Source organism: Colletotrichum chrysophilum (assembly GCF_026319265.1).
Source record: "Colletotrichum chrysophilum strain AFK26 chromosome Unknown scaffold_178, whole genome shotgun sequence".
NCBI classification, from domain to species: Eukaryota; Fungi; Ascomycota; class Sordariomycetes; order Glomerellales; family Glomerellaceae; genus Colletotrichum; species Colletotrichum chrysophilum.
In genome coordinates this window covers 32,969-52,813 of record NW_026517465.1, presented here as the reverse complement: position 1 = coordinate 52,813, position 19,845 = coordinate 32,969, and the positions used below count along the sequence as shown (strand labels likewise).

General features: G+C 54.5%; 4 protein-coding genes across 4 annotated transcripts; 3 read left to right on the top strand and 1 right to left on the bottom strand.

The window, feature by feature from the left end:
• Positions 1 to 3,673: 3,673 nt before the first annotated feature.
• COL26b_012498 (uncharacterized protein) lies at positions 3,674 to 4,330 on the top strand (the record flags this gene model as incomplete). Its single annotated transcript, XM_053185141.1, has 1 exon — positions 3,674 to 4,330. The coding sequence occupies one exon, from the start codon at positions 3,674 to 3,676 to the stop codon at positions 4,328 to 4,330; it is 657 nt and encodes a 218-aa protein (XP_053030913.1).
• Positions 4,331 to 6,560: 2,230 nt separating this feature from the next.
• COL26b_012497 (uncharacterized protein) lies at positions 6,561 to 7,425 on the top strand (the record flags this gene model as incomplete). Its single annotated transcript, XM_053185140.1, has 2 exons — positions 6,561 to 6,583; positions 6,630 to 7,425. 2 exons carry the CDS (start codon positions 6,561 to 6,563, stop codon positions 7,423 to 7,425), a joined length of 819 nt encoding a protein of 272 aa, XP_053030912.1.
• A 7,829-nt stretch (positions 7,426 to 15,254) lies between these two features.
• Positions 15,255 to 16,694, bottom strand: COL26b_012496 (uncharacterized protein; the record flags this gene model as incomplete). The annotated part of the gene is made up of 2 exons (XM_053185139.1): positions 15,255 to 16,022; positions 16,116 to 16,694. The coding sequence occupies 2 exons, from the start codon at positions 16,692 to 16,694 to the stop codon at positions 15,255 to 15,257; spliced, it is 1,347 nt and encodes a 448-aa protein (XP_053030911.1).
• A 1,341-nt stretch (positions 16,695 to 18,035) lies between these two features.
• Positions 18,036 to 18,657, top strand: COL26b_012495 (uncharacterized protein; the record flags this gene model as incomplete). The annotated part of the gene is made up of 2 exons (XM_053185138.1): positions 18,036 to 18,361; positions 18,408 to 18,657. 2 exons carry the CDS (start codon positions 18,036 to 18,038, stop codon positions 18,655 to 18,657), a joined length of 576 nt encoding a protein of 191 aa, XP_053030910.1.
• Positions 18,658 to 19,845: the final 1,188 nt, after the last annotated feature.

Sequence of the window (19,845 nt, the reverse complement as noted above, 5' to 3'; positions counted from 1 at the left end):
GTAGTTGGATAGAGGGTGTGCGATGACGGAGAGAAAGGAATTTGGGATTCGAATGGCTCGCATCCTCATGATTCAATCTTGGGCAAGGCCGCTGTATATGATCTGGGCAAATGTGGGCGAAACAACTCTGGCCAGAATTTGAGTGCGTGCGTTTGCCTGCTAGCGCTGCTCATCACGGGTGGCTAATGGAGCTATCGCGGGCTTTGTCGCTAACAATGCGGGGTCTGCAGGCCCCGTCGTTCGTGGTGGGGAAGAGTGATGGGGTGATAAGGTTCAGCTGGAGGGTTGAGTAATGTAGTGGGATAGTGCTAGAAGCTTGGGCGATGTGGTGTCTTGCGCTTCCGTATACGTCGGCAACCTAAGGAGCCGCTGTCACTGCCCGACGGACTTGTCACGGCCGGGCAGGTGATGGGTTCGTCCGGGATCCAAAGATGGATGTCGTTATCGGGAGCCTGACAAGCCACCGACCTCCTGCTTGGTACTTCATCAGGCCAGCGGTGAAGCCGACGAGGCCGGCGCTTGCAGGGAAGTCCGCGTAAGGCCGGGTGATATTTGAACCACTCAGCAGGAAAAACAGACGTCGTCTCCAACCGACTTACACACGAGGGGTCGATGTTGTGTCCGCTAGTGTCTGTGCCTAAGCTGGCAGACAACGTCCGTCGTGACCGGCGAGCCGTCTGAGCGTGGTGGTTGGCTGGTAACGTGCCGTCAACGCGATGTTCTGCTAGGGCGACATGCTTGGGTACCTTCGACTTGCATGCGAGGCAGTCACTCTAACCGACATGTCGCTGGTATCGCATATCCTCTAGCCAAGACAACCGTCATTGGGTTTCCCGTTGCCTGTCCTTGGTCTGCATGGGAGCTGGCCGTCGCCCAGCAGTCTTGAGAGGGTATCCGCGAATGGCTGGACAAACACGGTCGCCCTTACCGACCCGCGCGACCTGGCTAGGTCTGTTGGCGTTGGCCCATGAGGGACGGGGGATCAGTCGAGATGTGTTGGCGTTTGGAAGAACGCGCCCAAAGGCGGCTGCACACCACCATGCCCAAGCAGAAACCAGCCAGCAGTGAAAACCAAGGCGCGATCACGACGGGCGCATGTCAAGAGACACATCTATGAAGCAGCCGATAATTTCACAAAGCGCCTCAAAAGAATATTGCTTCCTAGTATTGATTCAGTGCTCGTGCACGACGGTCATCGCCAGCCATGCAGAACTTTTGGGACCCGAGGTTGAAGGCTGAATTTCATCAAACCATTGCATCCCTGCGACAGCTGACCGAGATCCCATCCGCGCCACGAGATTACCGTGGGGGAGTGACGACAGGTTCTCGCGATCACACCTTTTCCATTGAGGACGAGATTCGGACGGCCGACTCCGTTGCGTTCCTTGCTCATCACGAAGAGGGGGGTAAGTTCGTCTCCACGGCGACCCTGCGCGAATATCCTGAAGGCCTTCAGGTTGTACTTGCTAGTAACACAACACCATCGTCAACTGTCATTGACGGGCTCAAGCGGCTTACGGCCCGCCTAAGCAAGCTTAGTCGAGAAGGTTCGTTACTTAAGATCTCCCGCGATTGGGTCCTAATGCGTTCGTAGGCGATCTAAAGCAGACGGTTCAAGAGCTACTCGACATCGTGCTACGCTTTAGCAGCACCCGCGTTCTTGGCCGGTTGCGCCCACTATGGGTTGAACAGCCTCGCCATTTCAAAACACAGCTACCTTCATTGCAAGACAGATTGAAGAAATGCATTCTTGAGATTGGGCAGCCACCACAGCCCCCTGAGAAAATCGCATCACTCCTGGCCAGGCTCGAGGTTTTGGTAGACACCCTCAACCTTGTCGAGCATCCCATCGAAGCCGACGCTCTGCGGAACGCCTTCAGGACGATTATTATAAGCTGCGCGCAAGTCGCTCGCTTGGGCAATACAAACTCGGTCGAGGAGCATTTGAAGTCTGTTGGCGTTGAAATACAGCTCGCCGAGAGCCCCGAGATACGCCAGGTCGACAAGCTGGCCAGATACTTCTTCACATGCAGGGACCTAGCCCGAGTGGCAACGAAGCCTGACTGTATGCGGGTGTTCAGAAACATCGATGTCAGGGCTTTGGAGTCGCCCTCAGGCGTCCGTCGTCCAGGGACTGCCCACTACTGCTTTGTGCACGCAGAGATCCAACAGATATTCTACTTGGAACAACATCCACACACGCCGGCGCCGCGAGCAATCGGATGCAGCAAGTCCGCCTGCTATCTTTGCGACCTGTTCATACGTAGGCATGGCCGCTACGTGGTGTCTCATTCCCATGGTCGGCTCTACGAGAAATGGACTCTGCCCGACGCTGGGTGGATGACCGCCACACAGATGGGCAGGTTTCAGGGGCTGGTCCAGAGCATGACGAAGGACATGCGGGAGGCGGTTGAAGGGCTGAAAAACGGGGGACGAACCATCTACCGATATCCGCTTGAGAGCCGGGCATGTGTGCCTCTGTCGAGCGGAGCTAACTCGAGCCTGGAGGAACGACGCAAGGAAGTTGAGGAGGAAGTGCACCCAACGCGGCACAGCAATGCCGTGAATCCCTGGCTACCGAGGCGTCACTCGTGGCTTGTTCAAATGCCATCTTCCGTCATGATCACTGAGCTGGATCTGCCATGGAATTGCTACACGTGAGTGGGACAAGGGCCGTTGCATGTTCAGATTGACAGGCTTTCTCTCCATATTGACTTTGCGTCGACAGCGACCGGGCTGCTTTCAATCTGGTCGCGGCCGGACGGGCTCCTTGACGGGAGCAAGATCTTGAAAGTAGTTGATATTCCCACAGACTCGGATCTTTCTGTCCGTAGCTCCCGAGGCTCACGTAAGGTGGTATTTGGCGTCTCCCTCAGTGCCGTGAGGGTTGCTCAGGTTGAGTTTGTTTGGGAGACACCTTCGCATTGACCACGCCTCGAAGGCTAATGGGTGCAGTACCTCATTCACGTCGTAGCCGCCTACGCCGCGAAGATCCCAGTTGAGCAGTCTCGCAGCGCAACAAGAACTGCGTCCTGCTTCCTAAATCGCCACCAGCCTTTTGCATCTTCCCAGCCACAAGATAAGACTTACCGCTTTGTTCGGCACCAAAACGAAGGCGACTGGGTCATCTTCGTGAAGCGGTCTCTGGCTGCCGCTGACGATAATCTCTTCTTGCTCTGGAGCCTGGAATGTGCGCTGCATCTGGACTACAGGCCACTCGTGGGCCGATACGGACCACCCGCGCGGGCAGAGCTTGAAGAGCGGTTGGCATGGCGCGCGGTGACAGGCCACAGCCGAGGACTCAAGTCGGGTACTTTGTTGCGCGTGGGCTTGCCAACCAAAAGTGCTTCGCACGCACGGTAGGCCTCCGCCGTTCGTGCTACGGGCGCAGAGCCTGTCGCAGCTGCCAGCCCTCTGCCCACAGCTGCTGCATGATGATTGTGTTGGTGGAGTTCTCTGCCGAAGCGAGAGCCACCTGTTGACCGTTCGACTACGCGCCAACGGGAGCTGGCCTGTGCTCAGTAGATCCGCAGCCGAAGGCTCGTCACCCAGAAAACTAAGCGACTCCCAAGAGCCCCAGAAACCGAGAATCTTGCCATTTGCCAACCACAACTGCGGGCTTTACGGCCCTCCTCCACGGCGGATTGCAGGACGTCCCGCTCGAGGAGGTGACATGAACCCGACGGCGACCGATGACAGCCTGCCAGCACCCGCAGGCGAACACTCCAAAAACGGCGAGAATATCACGACTAGCGACGACGACCCCAAGCCATGGCAGTTGAAACATGAGAGAGCACTGGATCTGAGAACAAATGGCGACCTTCAGGAAGCAACGGACCTGCTGCGGGAAGTTGTCCAAGATCTCAAACATAGCTTCGGCTCGGAGAACATTGAGACACTGACTGCCATTCAAAACCTGGCCGCCGTGCGCCTAGACCTAGGCGACACCAACGTTGCGGCTACCCTATTCGAGAGCATGCTGTCCACCGCGGGCCAGGTCTTTAGCGAGGAGCATGCTTTCACAACACTCTCAAAGGCAAACCTTGCCAGCGGGGGCGTCAGGCAAGGAAGACTCAACGAAGCCGAGGACTTACAGCGGGACGTACTCAAGAAGATGCAAGAAGCCGTCCGCGAGACACATTCGGACGCCCCGCCCGACACGCATCCCGACATCCTCGAAGCGAAAGCCAGCCTTACCAACACCTTGCGATACAAGGGGGAAAGCGCTGAGTCTAGTACGTTACTTAAGGATATGTACAAGACGACAGCAGGCTCTTTCGATATAGACGCCCCAGAGACAATCAGCGCTACAAGTGATTACACCAACTAGCTTCAGGACCAAGGCCAGGTGGATAAAGCAGAACCTCTGTTTAAAAAAGTATTGAAATGGAATCAGAACAAATTCAGCGAGACGCACTTTTGCACAGCTATGCCGAGGCACAACCTCACCGCCGCATACCAAAGTAAAAGTAGGCTGGAAGATGCAGAAGCACTATCCAGGCAGTCGTATTACATTCTCCATCAGTCAGAAGGCAGCCACAGGCTAGAGAAGATCGCCGTGGGCAACCATTTAACCACCATAATCTTCTCCCTAAGCTTAGACAGAAGAGATTAGCAAAGGCTGGAAGAAGCCGTCCAACTGCAAGAGACTCTAGTAGCAGCAGCTTGTTCGACTCTAGGCCACGAGCATCCGCTCACAGAGAATGCGACGACGGAACTCGATCGCATGGCGAAGATCCTGCGAAAGGTTACACAATGAAGGCACGAAAGCACGCGCACCGCTAGTCTCTTCGAACGTACGTACATATTATTACGCCCCGGCAAAGCTATACGAGTGCCGTACGTCTGCTCACGTGTCATCTTCAATACTACTTGCCAATGCCGTGATCGATCGTGGTGTCAGTAACAGGCTATGTCGAAGATTGCTGTCAGAGTCTCCGCCGGGCTATTGTCGGCAGCCGAAACCAGTCATGCTGTCGCTGGCACGAGGGTGCGTGGGGGTGTCGTCGGCTAGTTAGTGTGTTCATGTAGGTTGAGTGTGATTTAGCTGCTGGTTGATCTGTGCGTCCAGCCTCTCCGTGTGCATGTCAAACTTGATCGTCTCTTTGACAAAGCTGACGCATGACGACCACTCCTTCAGATCAGACGCGCTCTTTCCTCCAAGACAGTACGGCAGACTCCCACTCCGGGATTCTGCCTGTGGATGCATTTGAATCCCTTGTGCCGTTCACTGTGTGCAGTGAGACAGGGGGTGCTCCACCATTTTTATCGCGCACTCATCTGGCGACTGTCGTTGCGCTGAAGGGGTTTCTTCCGCGCTTCTGGACGGCAACGATGTCGTAGTTGTCAATGTTCGTGTCGCGCAGGAGGAGTATTGCCACAATGGTAAGACCGGATGTTTTTCCGCTATATTGTAGCATCGTAAGTGTGCATTGTGCGTTCATTCGTCATCATCTACGACGATGTCCATCGCTGGCTGTCGTCTGGCGTCTGGTGTATTTCCTGGGAATGGCCTGGTTTTAATGACGACCGCATCCTTCGTCTTTAACCGGATCCTGGCTTCGGCTCCCGACGCCGGCCGGCTGCGGGGTCGCCCGTTCCGAGTGGCACCTCGGCTGTTGTACAAAGGTGGACCTGATCTTAACCGTCACACGGATTCTGGTGGAGCATGTGCCGTTCCGCTAGCCCTGCAGGAGACCGGGATCCCCGGAGCCATCGAAAAATCCAAGGGACAAGCCGCCATGGCAGCGATCTATGTCACTTGCTTGCGCGATGTGGGCACACAGTCGAAAGTTGATGTGGCTGTGTTGGCTAGTGGTCTTGTGATGGAGTGCCGACAAAGGCAAATTCATCGCCTCTGGACCTTCTTCTACCAGGGTGAATTTCTGGCGGTTGCTCCGATCGCAAAGCGTGGCCTTCGTCGAAGCGAGGTCCTATCAAAGAAGCGACATACGGTGATGCTGCGACAAGGATCTCGGGATGAGCCAAGTATCTATGTAGGGCTCTGTGTGGTCACAACGAAGTATCAGGACCATGTCGGCGTGCGAATGAAACTCATTAGGTCCACCTTGGTCACCGCATCCAAATACATTGTGCTCTTTCGCTATTGATCATGTAGTTCGGCCTGATACAGAAGGCCATGTAGTGAGTGATGCTTGACATGGGCTATTGAAGAGCCCTCTCAGCGCTCATCCCTTCCCCAAGCGGAAGATTGGATCGTACACTCATGCATATGCGAAAGTTGTTTGCACATCCTCGGCGACTTCTGGCAAAACGACCGTAAGTTCGCGCATGGAACTTGCAGCATCCTTGCCGGACGTTCCGGCTGTTTTAAATAAAACAAACACCAACGCACCCCTCCTTATCTGCAAGTAGATATATCAGCTGCAAAACCCGCCTTCATTGTCGACGTCAACCGAGCGCCTTCTCAAGTTCGGAAAGCTTACATAGGCCGAACAACATGGAAGTCGTTCTTCACTCAGTACCACGTCGATCTCCCATCGAAATCAGCTCCTCAGTGCTAAAAGACCCCAAGACGCTATTCATCGCACGTCGTAAGTATGGCCATGTTGGACTACGATGAGTACGTTTCGCTCTCAACGCCCGCAACCTCCTCTGACTTTGTTTAGAATTCTGGCTTCCGACTCTTTCAAGTTTTTCGTGGGCGCCGAGCGTCGGTCCTTCCATCTTCATGGCACGTTGGTTGCTCGGCAATCCAAGGCACTCCGTGAGCTCTTGTACGGCAAGATGAAGGAGGCCCAGGAACGCTGCGTACAGTGGTTGGACGTTGACGTACCGACCTTCGTTCGGTTCGGAGATTTCATATATACGGGCGATTACCACGCTGCGCCGTACACGAGCCGCAAAGTGTCAGACCCAGTCGTCAGCGATATCTTACCTGCGGAACCGGTTGCCGGTTTCGCCCGGAGTCCTAGTTTTACTAAGGGCAAAAAGGTCGCGATGTGGAATCCTAAGCCATCAGCTTATCAGCGTCCTGCAACCGGATCGCTCTGGAGCGAGTTCAGCCGGCTTTATGCGGACGTTAGTGCGGCCGACGTGCGCGAGAACGGGCCGACCGACGATTACACCGACGTATTTCTCGGTCACGCTCAGGTCTATGTGTTCGCGGACTGCTACGGGATCGCTACCCTGCGGGCTCTGTCGCTTGGAAAGCTGCGAAAAACATTGGAGATTTTCACTCTATATCAGGCAGGTGTTCAGGATGTCATCAGGCTGATTCGATACTGTTATCAGAACACCGCGGACAAAGTGAATGAAGAAGACGAACTGAGGACACTTGTGAACATGTACACGGCCTGCAAGGTAGAGACGCTGTGGGAGGACGAAGAGTTCGCTGGCTTGGTCGAGACGAACGGCGAATACGCGAAAGGCTTGGTCAATTTCATTGTGCGACGCGTGAGCTGAAGATGTGCTCAGAAAGTCCTGTCATAGTGAATCAGCCGTCGCATCATCAATTAGCAAGATCTGATGAGGAATCAATCAAAGACCCAGTTCGATGAGGCGAGGTCGGCGGCAGTATAGGCCAAGCTACTAAGGCGGAGGATATGAAGACTAACTGATGGCGGCCGTAGTCTCACACGATCGTCAGGCAAAACGTGCTGCCAGGACCACCTTGGGGCCCCTAGTCCATGTACTGCGCTATCAGGCCCAAGTTTTGGCCCCTTGCGCTGGTATCTGTGGCTCAAGCACACCAGACGCGGTATATCGATCGCGGGCGAAAGACCGGTCATTTAGCAGGGTAAACAATACTCGTCTTGTCGTGCCTAGGCGCAGAGCAGCCGAAGGCTGCTACCATTACTTCGGTCGGGGACGGCAAGCGTTTGCCAGCCCACGAGCCTTGCGCCATCAGCTCCCGGCGCTGTTAATCAACACAATGGCGACACGCATGCGGCGGTGTGTCAGCGGCACGTCTGGGGACTGGGCCTTGTCGAGTTCACGCTTATAGCCGTTACCGGCGGCGGCTGGTTTCCCTCTCCAAGTGGGCCGGTAAGGCTGCCGAGAGAACACTAGGCGTATTGGCGCCTGGCTTCTTTTGGATGGAGAAACAGACGCAAAACGCAGAGCGGCGAGGATGTTAGCGCCCTTCGCGTTGCCTTCGAAGCAGGCTACCTAGGTATCGTACAGCTTCTTCTCGATAAAGGAGCACTTGTCAAGAAACTTGGAGGCTATCACGGTGCCGCTTTACAGGCTGCAGCTTTCAAAGGCCAGCCCTCAGGCGCAGAAGATCTTTCATTCATTAGGATTAGCGCCTTCGACTAAACTTGCCAGAAGCGATGAGGGCGGGGAAACAGGCGCGGGGTCAAGGCGGGTAAGCGTTGCAATCACCCGTCAGCCAAGCTCTCGCACAGCCTAAACCTGCGCATTGAGCAGTTGGCTACTACTCGGCTATCGTCGACCCCTGAAAGCACACGATAAACTCCCAGCGTCGACGTACATCATCACGTGAGTGTCGACCAAGCCATGCTTGGAAAATTCGGTGTTTCTGACTGATTACTCCTGCTTTTTCCCCCACTTGCAACCGAATTGGCACCGACGCAGCCAAGACTGTATTTCGCACAGAAGATTCGGCACGCAAGATGTAGATCGATAGAAAGGTACCGGCCTTGGATGATGATGCGGCACTTTGTTCCAAATGCACGATCGAAGCTTTGGGCTTCCCGGAGACGCTGATGGTCAAAGACAAAGTCCAAGGCGATGGCAATGCTCTCAAGGTGGCATGTGCTGAAGGGTTCTGCTGTGTTGCTTGGAGCCTAATTCTGGATGGCGCAGACGTCAACGATGAAGTTGGATGGTATGGCAACGCCTTACAAGCTGCATGTGCCGAAGGTCATGAAAGCATCGCTCGAATGTTGCTAGACAACGGTGCCAACGTCAACGCGACCGGCGGACACTACAACACTGCACTTCAAGCTGCATGTGCCGAAAAATATGAAAAGTTGGCATGCAAAGTCCTTGAACAAGGAGCTGAAATCAACGCAACTGGTGGGCATTATGGAAGCGCCCTTCAAGCCGCTTCTCTCACTGGGTGGCGGGAAATCGTACAACTTCTGCTGGACAGGGGTGCCAATCCGAATGCGGGAGGCGGTTCCTACGGCAGTCCCCTCGCAGCTGCATCATTTGGAGGAGACGTAGAGAGCTTCTTCGTGGCGACGTCGGTCTTGTGGACGGCTGTTATAGAGCCTTTTCGGAAAAGAATGGGATTATAAGAGGAACGGAAGCATTCTACATGCTTTTCATTGCGATTCATCGTTGTTTGGATCAGATTTTGGCGTAATGACAAGGCCATGACAGGCGCGCAGGCAGCTCAGAAGGCAAGGGCTTCGTTGGCAATGCGTTGAACTAAGCTACATCAACGCATGGACCAACCAGCCAGACCATCTCGTCGTGGATAACTCGGCGTCTCCAACGACATGGCTTGACTGACAACCCTGCTTTGCACTCGTTACGCTCACCGCCTAGGTGTTGTGGCGGTGCAGTCCACCAGACGCGCAAATCATCAGCTTGTCCCCAGCGCGATACGCCCAGCCGGCCGGCAGGGATAGCATGGTAAGCCACCCGCCCGCTGGACCGCTGCGCTGCACTTGCGGGCGCTAAGGAAGCCCTGTCCCGGCCTCAGTAACGGTCACTAGCCGCCAGATGCTGGCACGTCATGGTTGGGCCCTTCCTTGCCGCCGCGGGTTACGGCGCCCAAGGCACGGTGTCCCCACCACACCGGGCTCTTCTCTCTCAAAAGGGCACCGGATGCGACAGCCCGCCGGTCGCCGCGTGCTGCTTCGTTCCTCTAGCAAAAGCGCGCTGGGCGCAGCCTCCATTTACCTTAGTTCAGGCGGCTGGCTCCCATCATCGGACGGAGGCAGGGCTGTTTCATTGGCGGTCACGCTGGAGATTGCGCGACGCCGTGGCCAGACAGGGTTTCCCTGCAAGCGAGCCCCCGGCGCGAGGCACGATACCCCTGGCGACTTGACAGAGTCATACAGAAGAATTGGTTTAACGCGGGAAGACCAGTCCAAACGCCGGACGTGATGGAGGCGGAGCGATCGAGGCACGGCGCAAGCATGCACCTCACACGGTTTGGATTCACGGTAGTACCCCACAGGACGTGTCCAGCACAAGATACATCGGAGGAGGTACGGTGAAGTATCTCGACACGTCCGGCCGGTCCATGGTCTTTCCATCCCCTTCTCACAGGTCCTCTCGGCTACAGCTCCGCCTGTGAGCTCGCTTCTGCAAGTCATCCGAAGTAGGATCGCCAAGTTTGGCGACAACGGGGGCGGCGGGGGAGAAGACCTGGGGCAAAATCCAACCGTTCTACTGAAGCATATTCCATGTGCTGTATGGCAGCGCGAGCCGGAATTCGATTGCTACGAGGAATGTACTATCAGGTGGAATGGTCCTGCTATGGACGGTGATGTTGAACACCTGTTCCAGTTCCAAGATTGAAGCGCTGATGTGGGCCAGGTCGCACGCGCGGCTGAGTCTTGGACACGCTCCCCCACCCCATCTTCTGCCAAAAGTCAGGTATGATTTATCTGGGCAGCGTTCCTATTGAACATGGCAAGCCGCTGTCGTAAGCGTGAGATATTCTCACCCGAGAGCCTTCGGTCTCGATCTGACGAGACCTGCGCTTTAGGCCCGAAGTCGAAGAATGCAAATGCCGCTTCAGTGATGGCAACGCCATCTGTGGATGCGATCAGAAGCTGACCTTCTTCGACAGTCCACGTCTCTGATTCTGGTAGAGGTGGTGCTCCGACGAGTATCGACAATCTGCAGATGACCTCATGAGAGACCTTGTTCTGCCCGACGAATTCCTTCCACGCGGCGGGAAAGTCCTTGCCTGCGCCCTCCCAGTTCCACGAGCTCCCGCCGACATGACAGACGACTGCAATCTGCGCGTCGATCTCAGCCAGCCGCCTGGTGCGCTGTCCGCTGTCTGTAGGGGAAATGTTGACGTTCAGTGCCCATGTGTTGCGCCTGATGGGCGCGTTTCCCACAAAGAACTGCCATTGTCCGTGTGCGCTTGTGGGTAGCAAATCGCGCCGCAATGTTGCCGGATCCGGTGCTGGCACATGGTCGCTCCTGCCGCATAATCATGAACAATGGCAAAACAGGCTGCGCAGCGTGGGGGGAGCTACCTTTGGGGCTGTCCATGGTCCGCGAGCAACTCCAGAACCTGGTTGGAGGTATCGTTCCGAGCAGCTTTGTTATGAGCCATCATTTTGGTCTTCGTTGACATAGATCGAAAAACAAAGTACGTGGCGCATGTTGGGCGATCCTCATATTTCTAAGCAAGGAGAAACTTCAGATGGGCTTCTGTGCGGTTCCATAGGCAGACTTCGTCGGATGAGTTCTGCGACAGTGACAGCTGTCGAATTGGCTGCGACGGAGAGTACATGCAGATAGGCCCATGCGAGACGCGGACGGCAGCTAGGGTGCTAGCTACGTAGCGCTGTTGGGCCACGTTGGGCACCTGCAGGAAACCTCAGACCGGCCGACAGAATCGAGATACTTCACGGCTTTTTCATTCCGTGTGCTGGCCACATCGCGTGGGGCACAGATGAGCGTGTGGGTCGAGAGAGTCGCTTACGTGCGCCGTGCCCTGAGCGACGCGCCGAACAGCTGGGTACGTGGCACACCACTTAAGGTGGGCGGACGGCCATCGCGGGCGCGTAGGGCACCCTTCTCGCTGAACCTTGGCACGGACTCCCCGCGCTAGCGCGACCCAGCCGTCCGACCCCGCCCCGTCGCCGGGGGCAGCTTGGGTGGCCCTCTAGGCCTCCGCGCGAGGGCGAGGGACGAAGCGGCACGCACGACCTTCCGGCTACCGCACCCGTTGGCTCCTCGATCTGTTGATCATACCATTGAACGTCGGCGGAAAGCTATGGTTCAATGCTGGAAATGACACGTCCTCTTTGTCGGCAGCTCGCTCTTGTCGTCGACTCGCGCATCCCGGACGTGGCCACTGCGCACTCAAAGCGACTGACATCTAAGAACGAAAGCAAAAAAGACCACATGCCTGAAAGCCCAGAAACGACCAGAAGGGGCCGCTGATGCCGAGACAGCGTCCTCCCAGAGCCCGACGATCACCAGCGCCGTCATCCACGAAGTCGAATACGGGGCATTTCCAACCATTTCGTGTTGATGAAGGCGTGAAATATTCCCCCACACCGTCGCAGCAGTGCCACAAACGATGGGTAGGACGATGTGCTACCTCCCAATGGGGCGGCTCCTGCCGCCGCCACGATAAATCCACATCACATAGCTCGAGGGGGTGTACACCGTAAATCGCGTAGAGTCCCCGCGTAACTCACTTGCCCTGGTCATATCGCAACACGTTAACGTCTCGGCAAAAACGGGCTGCGGTTTGCTGGGAATCGATAAGTACTATGACATCAGGTCCCAATGCAATTACCCATGTAGACCAAGATTGCTACAGCATCTCTTTGCCCTCATTCGTGCCAGGCAGGTGTACCACCCTCAACGGCGTAATCAGCAACAGCCACAGCGACTTGTTTCGCACGGTGGTTTCGCCTTCCAATAAGACATCGTCCAGAATCGATGTTCAGGCTGAAGCCCGTTGTTTCATAAGCTCGTGGATCATCGATTGAAGCACCGCTGTTCTGGTGAGCAACTGGTGAGCACAACAGGCTGGAAGAGTCAACCGTGTCATATTCGTACTCGTTGAAGGCAGAAAGAATCGCTCACTAGGGTCTTGCTGTCATGGTGTTTGAAGAACTTCGGGGTGTGACCAAAGCGGCCTATTTAATGGAGAGAAGAAGATGTGACAGCAACAAGTTACACTGAGCGGCTTAACGACTCGTCTACCGACGTTTGAGATAGGCTGCTCCCTGACGTTGCCGACCTCACGCCTGAACCCATGAACCACGCAAAGGATATCTTCGGACATTGCGATACACGTTCTCGTAGAAATTGAGGTCTAGCAAGAAGCCTACTGACCTAGTCTGACCCCGCTCCTGGACTGTTCATATATAGAGCTGCCTCTGCCTGTACCATATCCATCTGTTCTTCCCAGAAAATTGCGGCAGCATCATCCTCGCCACGATACTCATCAGAGCCTGAATCCTAAGATAACTCCCTGACGTTTTGCTGTTGTGCTCGTTCGATGACCTGCTCTGTCGCAATCCGATAGACTTGCTCCTGCTCGTGGATACTCTGAGATGTGCTTGTACAGTCGTGGCAAATCATACCATGAAAACTCTCATCGACCTGTCTCCCAAGCCTGACGAGTCGGCGGTGAGAGCAAACGACATACCCTTCACCTCTCACAGTTATGAGGTTTGCTGGGGAGTATCCCTGAACGCTGCTGTTCGTAATGCCTATCCCGCATTCAATACAAAAGCGCTTGGGAGCGTCTTGACCACCTCTTCGTCTTTTCTTCATGAGCATGTTGTCGGCAAACTTGCTGAAGTGTCGCAGACGTTGACAGCCAACGCAAGTGTATATGCTTAGTTCCTCTGCGACGTCGGTATTTTCTGCTTCATTTTGTTCAGAGTGACCAAATCTAATAAGGTCGTTGAAGCGTCGACAAGAACTCTTGGGACTCAGGTTGTCCGGAAAGAATAAGTACCCGATGACATCCCGAAGGAGCTCATTGGGCAGCTTTGTTAAGGGGGACGACGGGGTTTTCGCCTGCATTGGCAATATTAGAACACAGAGCCTCGACTTTTGGCGGAGAAGAAACTGTCTTTGACTTTACAGGTGGAATATATTGGGATTTCGAGACGAGATAGCAAGGTAAGAAGGAGGAAGGGAAAACTTGTATGCTGTTCACAAGCCTGATCTTGAGCAAGCAGGCAAGCTCAGACCTGTCTATGACGCAGACACCGCACCTCGGACGTCATACGTCTTGAAGACGACTCACACGTCTTTGCGTGGCGACTGGATATGTTTGATGAGGTGGAAACATACAGTACCACCTAAACACCAAGACCCTTTCAACCAAGGCTGCCAATGAAGCTTCACCAAACTTATCTGCCCCTGAAGCACTTCTGTGTTCTCACGTGCATCTGCCTTCCATTAGTATGGTGCTGGTCCTCGAGCGTATCTCACCGCCAACTAGAACCTGCACCAATCGTCTCTACTTCGTAGAGAATGCTCCTACTATGTTTGTGCGTGCGTGTGTGTGTAGCTTATTGTACCATGGTGCAAGCACAACCTGAATGACTTTGACGGCTACCCATCCACCTACTTACCAAGCCACCACTCGAACACCCTCCCCGTATTCAGATTGAGCCTGATTAGCGAGGAGCATCACGGCATGGCTTGATCCAAATAATGGACCACACCCAAATATCGTAGATGGGAAACTGAAGTTGGGCAATATGAAGACGTGACCTCCCGCCGTACTTGATGGAGGCCGGGACAGGATGCAATGGCCCGCGCGTACTGCACTATCGCGGACACTAACCGCGACTGTCACTCCACCAGGCTGCATGGCACTCCTTTAAGATCACTGGTACCGAGCCGTGTCGATCGGGCGGATCATCCCTTGGGGTGAGCTGTTTCATTTATCTTGGATTTTTGGGTGAATTGAAGTTCACATGATCAAGCTGTCTGTCTGCAACAGAAGAACAGAGAAGAGAAGCATGGAGCAAAAGGGAGACAAAAGACCAAAGTGAGAAGAGCAATGCTGTGCACCGGGACATGACCCCTCCTTACTCCGCGATCTGCCCCACCTTCCTCTCTTGTTTTGTCAATAGTGACCTTGCGCGAACTTAGGGTACGGTGACCCGTGACATTGAATTACAAAAGAAAAGGATGCTTAATATACAATTGTTGCAAGCGCGCTTGGGATCATGCCGTCAAAGAAGATGTAGTTCCGTCTTGTTTGCCGTATTGTGTACTGTAGATGACCCAACATGCAAACTCTCAGAGACTGACCCCGGTTGTGATTTCTACTGCCTTCAAGCATATCAAACTCGTGCCTGTATCGTGCATGCTCCACGACTCCGCCACACGAGCTTCGTCACACCTCAAACATGAGCCTCCAGAGAGAGCGCTCCCTTTGTCGTTTCCGTGGCCTCCCAGGAAATCCATATCGATTGCTGACCAGCAAGAGCTAGCTCAAGCAGCTGCATGAACCAGATGTTTACTTCATCCTACAACAGATAATGTCTCTGATTGCTACCATACCTAGGCTGCTGGCACTTGAATTCCCTGCCCAACACGCCCAGGCAGCGAATCGCCCCAACCCCATCAGCGCCAGAAACGAGACATCAGCTGTCTGATGCCATCTCAAGGACCTCAGCCTTGAACATGGGCCAATACGTGTCTTCCGCCCATCGAGTAAGATGGTTGAGTGCGAGAAGCGTCATAATGATCCCAAACTCGGTCGACGTGTTCCCAAACTCGACCCCGCTGTAGAAAATGGACTTTTCACCTTGCATCACGCTAGCAACGAAAGTCCACCTGTGGCCTATGACAATGACGCCGGGTAAGAACTGGATCGCCGGCATTTTGTGGCGGCGATGCCGCAGGCCCCTCCATTGCGACGTGTGCCATGAACCCATCTGCATCATCGCCTTCTCCTCATCCTCCCCGGGACGCTTAGTCTCGAATGACACTACGATAGGGCTCTTGCACAGGATTCCGTGTTCCGTGTGATTGATGGTCACATCCGGGAGATTTTCACGGACCGCATTGATCCGGTCGGCCTCGGGACTTCCTTCCGGGGGACGAATAACCATGCAGAAGTCAACCACGTTGGATGTCAACGATTTGGGCTTGTAAGCCGTGGTGACCTTTGCACCAGGACAATACGTGTAATCGACAAGGCCATGCTGGCGGTTCGGTCGCAACGCCCACTCCATCATTGGAAGATGCAGCTCCGTGTTCCAGCTCGGTTCGCCGTGGAAGTTCAGTTCGCAGTCTTCACCCTGATCTCGCAGCCAATTGACGAGATCTCGGGGCGGAAATCGCAGGCCAGGTGACATGGGATGGCCCTCGGAAAAGAATGCGTCGTCTGGTATTCCAAAATCTTCGTACTAGCATTTGAGGAGCAAAGAGTTAGTCTACGCAAGAATCTCCAGGGGCAAGAGACGGGATGAGGAACGGCGCGCCCGTAGGCAAGTGCTTACCTCGGTACGCATATGATGCGCCAGTATCTTCACACCATATTTCATGCTCTTCAGCTCTTCAACGAGTTTGTTAAGCGACGGGGGTAACTCGGCACGGCGCTTGGTCGCGAACTTGCGATGAACAAAGCCATCGGCCTCGAGGGCAAGTCTCTTGAGCTGTTTCGTAGGTGAGGACGTCCGCGACTGCGATGACGAAACGCTCTCCGCCGATGAAAGAGTGGGCGTCACCGTCCGTAAGCTCTGTTGATTGTTAAGCTCTGATGCTCGCGGTGTCGCTTGAATGTCGCGGGTGTGTAGGGGGTTGTTCGTGCTTTTCTCGTAGTTGCTGTCCTCGTCGTCCTGTTGGACGTCGTCATGCTTTCGTTTTGTTCTCGCCTGCGTGGAATTCATGAAATGATTCGCGGAACGTGGTGAGTGCGATGAGGGGGGCGATAATGGGAGCCTCGCCTCGTTGCTGGGATCGATACGGCGACGTTTTCGCCGGTGTCTGAGCGGCGGTTGATCGTCGTGTTCTTCGGCAATTTGCACGGTGGCCAACCAAGCATAAATCGCAGTGCAGAAGTCCAGCGAATCTGGCATTGAGGCCGCAATTCAGCGCCGGTGATGATAACGAGTACGGTGGACAAAATGAGTATGAGTGGGTTGAAGCGCTGCTGAGTTATTTTGCGATGCAATCTTATGGCGTTGGCTAGGCTACGACCAATTAAATGCCTGAACATTGTTGCTGACTCAGCTGGTCGCATCGGCGGTCTCGGCCCTCCGACGCTACGACCCCACCTGCTCCACGGAAGTCGGCTCTTGCCCCGGACCCAACGACCGAACCCCGACCCGAGCCCCGGCTTTACGTAGAGGTGGCAAGGCGTGTCCTTCTACTGAGACTTTACTCACTTCGTCCAACGTTCTTCTCTTCCTCGTCACCAGGACGGGCCCTCGCTCATCACGCCGATACGCCGATTGACAACCGCGATGAGCATTGAGTCGTCAATCACAACTCACTACCAGCCACATCCCACTTCGAGAAGAGAACGGATGATCTAGGAAAATAATCTGATCCAACTCCCCGAAGCATATTCGAGGCAGCATCAAGGCAGAGTTATTGGCTGTGATCGTGATATATGCGCATCCCACTAGTTAGCGCCAGTGTGTGGGTTGGGGGTACGGCAGGTACGCCGCCGGCCCCAGTCATTTGCAGCTGCATCTGCGTCTTTTGGGATACGCCAGCCACAGTTCAGTGCAGCTTCACTAGAGGAACTACCGTCGGTGTTTACTACGACCAAACCGACGTGTACACTGACGAAGGCAAACAGCGCATGGTCGGCTTCCTGCAGCAGAAAAAGAACTGACGTATCCTCCCCCGCACACGAGGGAAAAGACTACTGCCGGGCGCGGGGTTTTCAAAGTATTTGGGGCCCATATGAGAAGTATCCCAGACAAACTTTTTACTCTCTCCTTGCGCTCTCTCCGTTCTGGTAGGACCATACCTTCATCTCTCCAGCCCAAGTCTTCAGAGCTTGCAACGCGGCCCTTTTTCAAGACTGATCCGTCAACGACGAAACCCCACAGGATTCCACCACTTCTGTGGTCATGGATACCAGAGATGTTTCCAGTGTTAACGAGATCACCGCGCTTTTCCGAAGGCTTCACCAGGCTGCGGAGCGAGCCGATTCCCGCAAGGGGGAGACCCCTACTGACCACCCGCCCTCCAACATTCTCGTCGCCCGGTTCATGATGACACGATCTGCATCGCTTGCCAGGAGTGGCGACCAAACTGCTTACTCCACCACGCAAGTTCCCCCGCCGTATCCACCTTGTATCCGATCTGCAGCCAGCCTCCGGCCTCTCCCAATCTCTAAGATGAAACTGGGAGAACACCACCGGGGCAAGCAAGTCGTGATCCGGACGATGACACCGCCCGACAGGATGAACGCCGTCATGGCTACCGCGGAAGACGAGGAAGGTACTGCAGTCCTTCTCCAGCTATACAATCAGCCAGAGGATGTCGAGGCCGACGACTTGCTCCCTCAGAGCAGCGTCCACATCATCAAGGAACCATTCTTCAAGGTCACCACCGACGGCAAGTACAGCCTGCGGGTGGATCATGTCAGCGATGATCTTCTACTTTCAGTGAATGATGAGCGGATCCCGAAGAGGTGGAGAATCCCCAACCAGACTGATGGGAACTCCGAGACTCGACTCCAGGGGAACGCGGCAGTCAAACAGCAGAATTGGGGACGAGCTGAGCGTTTGTAAGTGCATCAAGTCCACCAAAAACAGCTTCTGACTATTGATCAGGTATTCCGATGCGCTCTCATTCGCCACGACCGTCGCGCAGGAACAAGCCGCGCTGCTTAATCGCTCACTGGCCAACCTGAGACTTGGACGCCCCGAAAAGGCGCTGGCCGACGCTCTCAGAGCCCGACATGGCAACGAACCGACCGAGAAAGGCTTGTTCCGAGAGGTCAAGGCGCTCTACAGAATGGAGCAATTCAACCTGTGTTTGGAGAAGTTGCAGCAAGTGGTTGACCTGAACCCCAACAACTAAGACGCAAAAACGGAAATTGAAAAGGCGACCCGTCGGGTTCGCGAGCAACAGACTGGGGAATATAAATGGAAGCAGATGCAGGAGGAGGCCAGGGCTACTCCGCCGCTGATCGACTGCGCGACCTTCTCCAGTCCAGTGGAGGTGCGACCCTCGCCAGGACGCGGAAACGGGCTCTTCACGGCCAAGGCTGTAAAGGCCGGAGATCTTTTGCTTTGTGAGAAGGCCTTTGCGTACAGCTACGCCGCTGAAGACGACGCCGTCGGTCGCCGAAATGTCAAGATATTGATAAACTTGGATACCAAGAGAATGGCTATGGGCGGACAAGCCAATCTCGTTACCACTGTAAGGCGAGCGCAGTTCCTAATGACAGCTACTTAAACGGTTTTTGCGGGAACAGGAAGGCTTTTTACAAGAGCACTGATCTGCACAGCGGAAGGAGAATTCGGCTTCGCAGAAATCACCATCCATTCATGTTTCTGGCCTCGAGGTATCTCAAATCTGGGAGTTGAAATTAGCTGAGACATCAGGATATGAATGGACCAAACACCTAGGATTGGAGTTTACTGGCATGAAGCAAGTTCTGGCCCTGATCGGAGTGAAGACTAAGCCTAATTCCCCGCTATATATAGAGGAACTATGATTGATGAAGCTAGCAGAACACGTTAACACTTCTACCAGTCGTACACTATGCCCTTCTCAGTCGCAAAATTCCTAGGCTACTTGGCAGTCTTATGCAGTATTCCTGGCGGCGTGTCAGGCGAAGAACACGCAGATCAGCTCGCTAAAAGGGAGTCTCCTCTCAAACCAGGCGGCTTTCTGTCATCCTGTGTTGATTGGGGTACTGTCTTGAACGAAAAGAACAAGATGGCCGCACATTGCAGGACCACAACAGGCAACTGGACCTGGTCAGTGCTTGATTTGAACCATTGCTTGCTGAATAACTATGGTTATCTGATGGCGCAAGACGAGTGAGAGCATCTCATGTAGACTGCTGCAGAGTACTGATCATATCTAGGGGGTACTTTTTCAAGTCTGCTGCTCCGTGTGTGTCTGACAACACAACGACATCATGGGCCAATTACCAATGCAGCACCGAATTTGATGAAAATAGCGGACGCCATGTTAGTCACGGGATAGACCTTAGTAAGGCGATCAATCTACTATGCTATCGTCCGCAACTGACCTTTT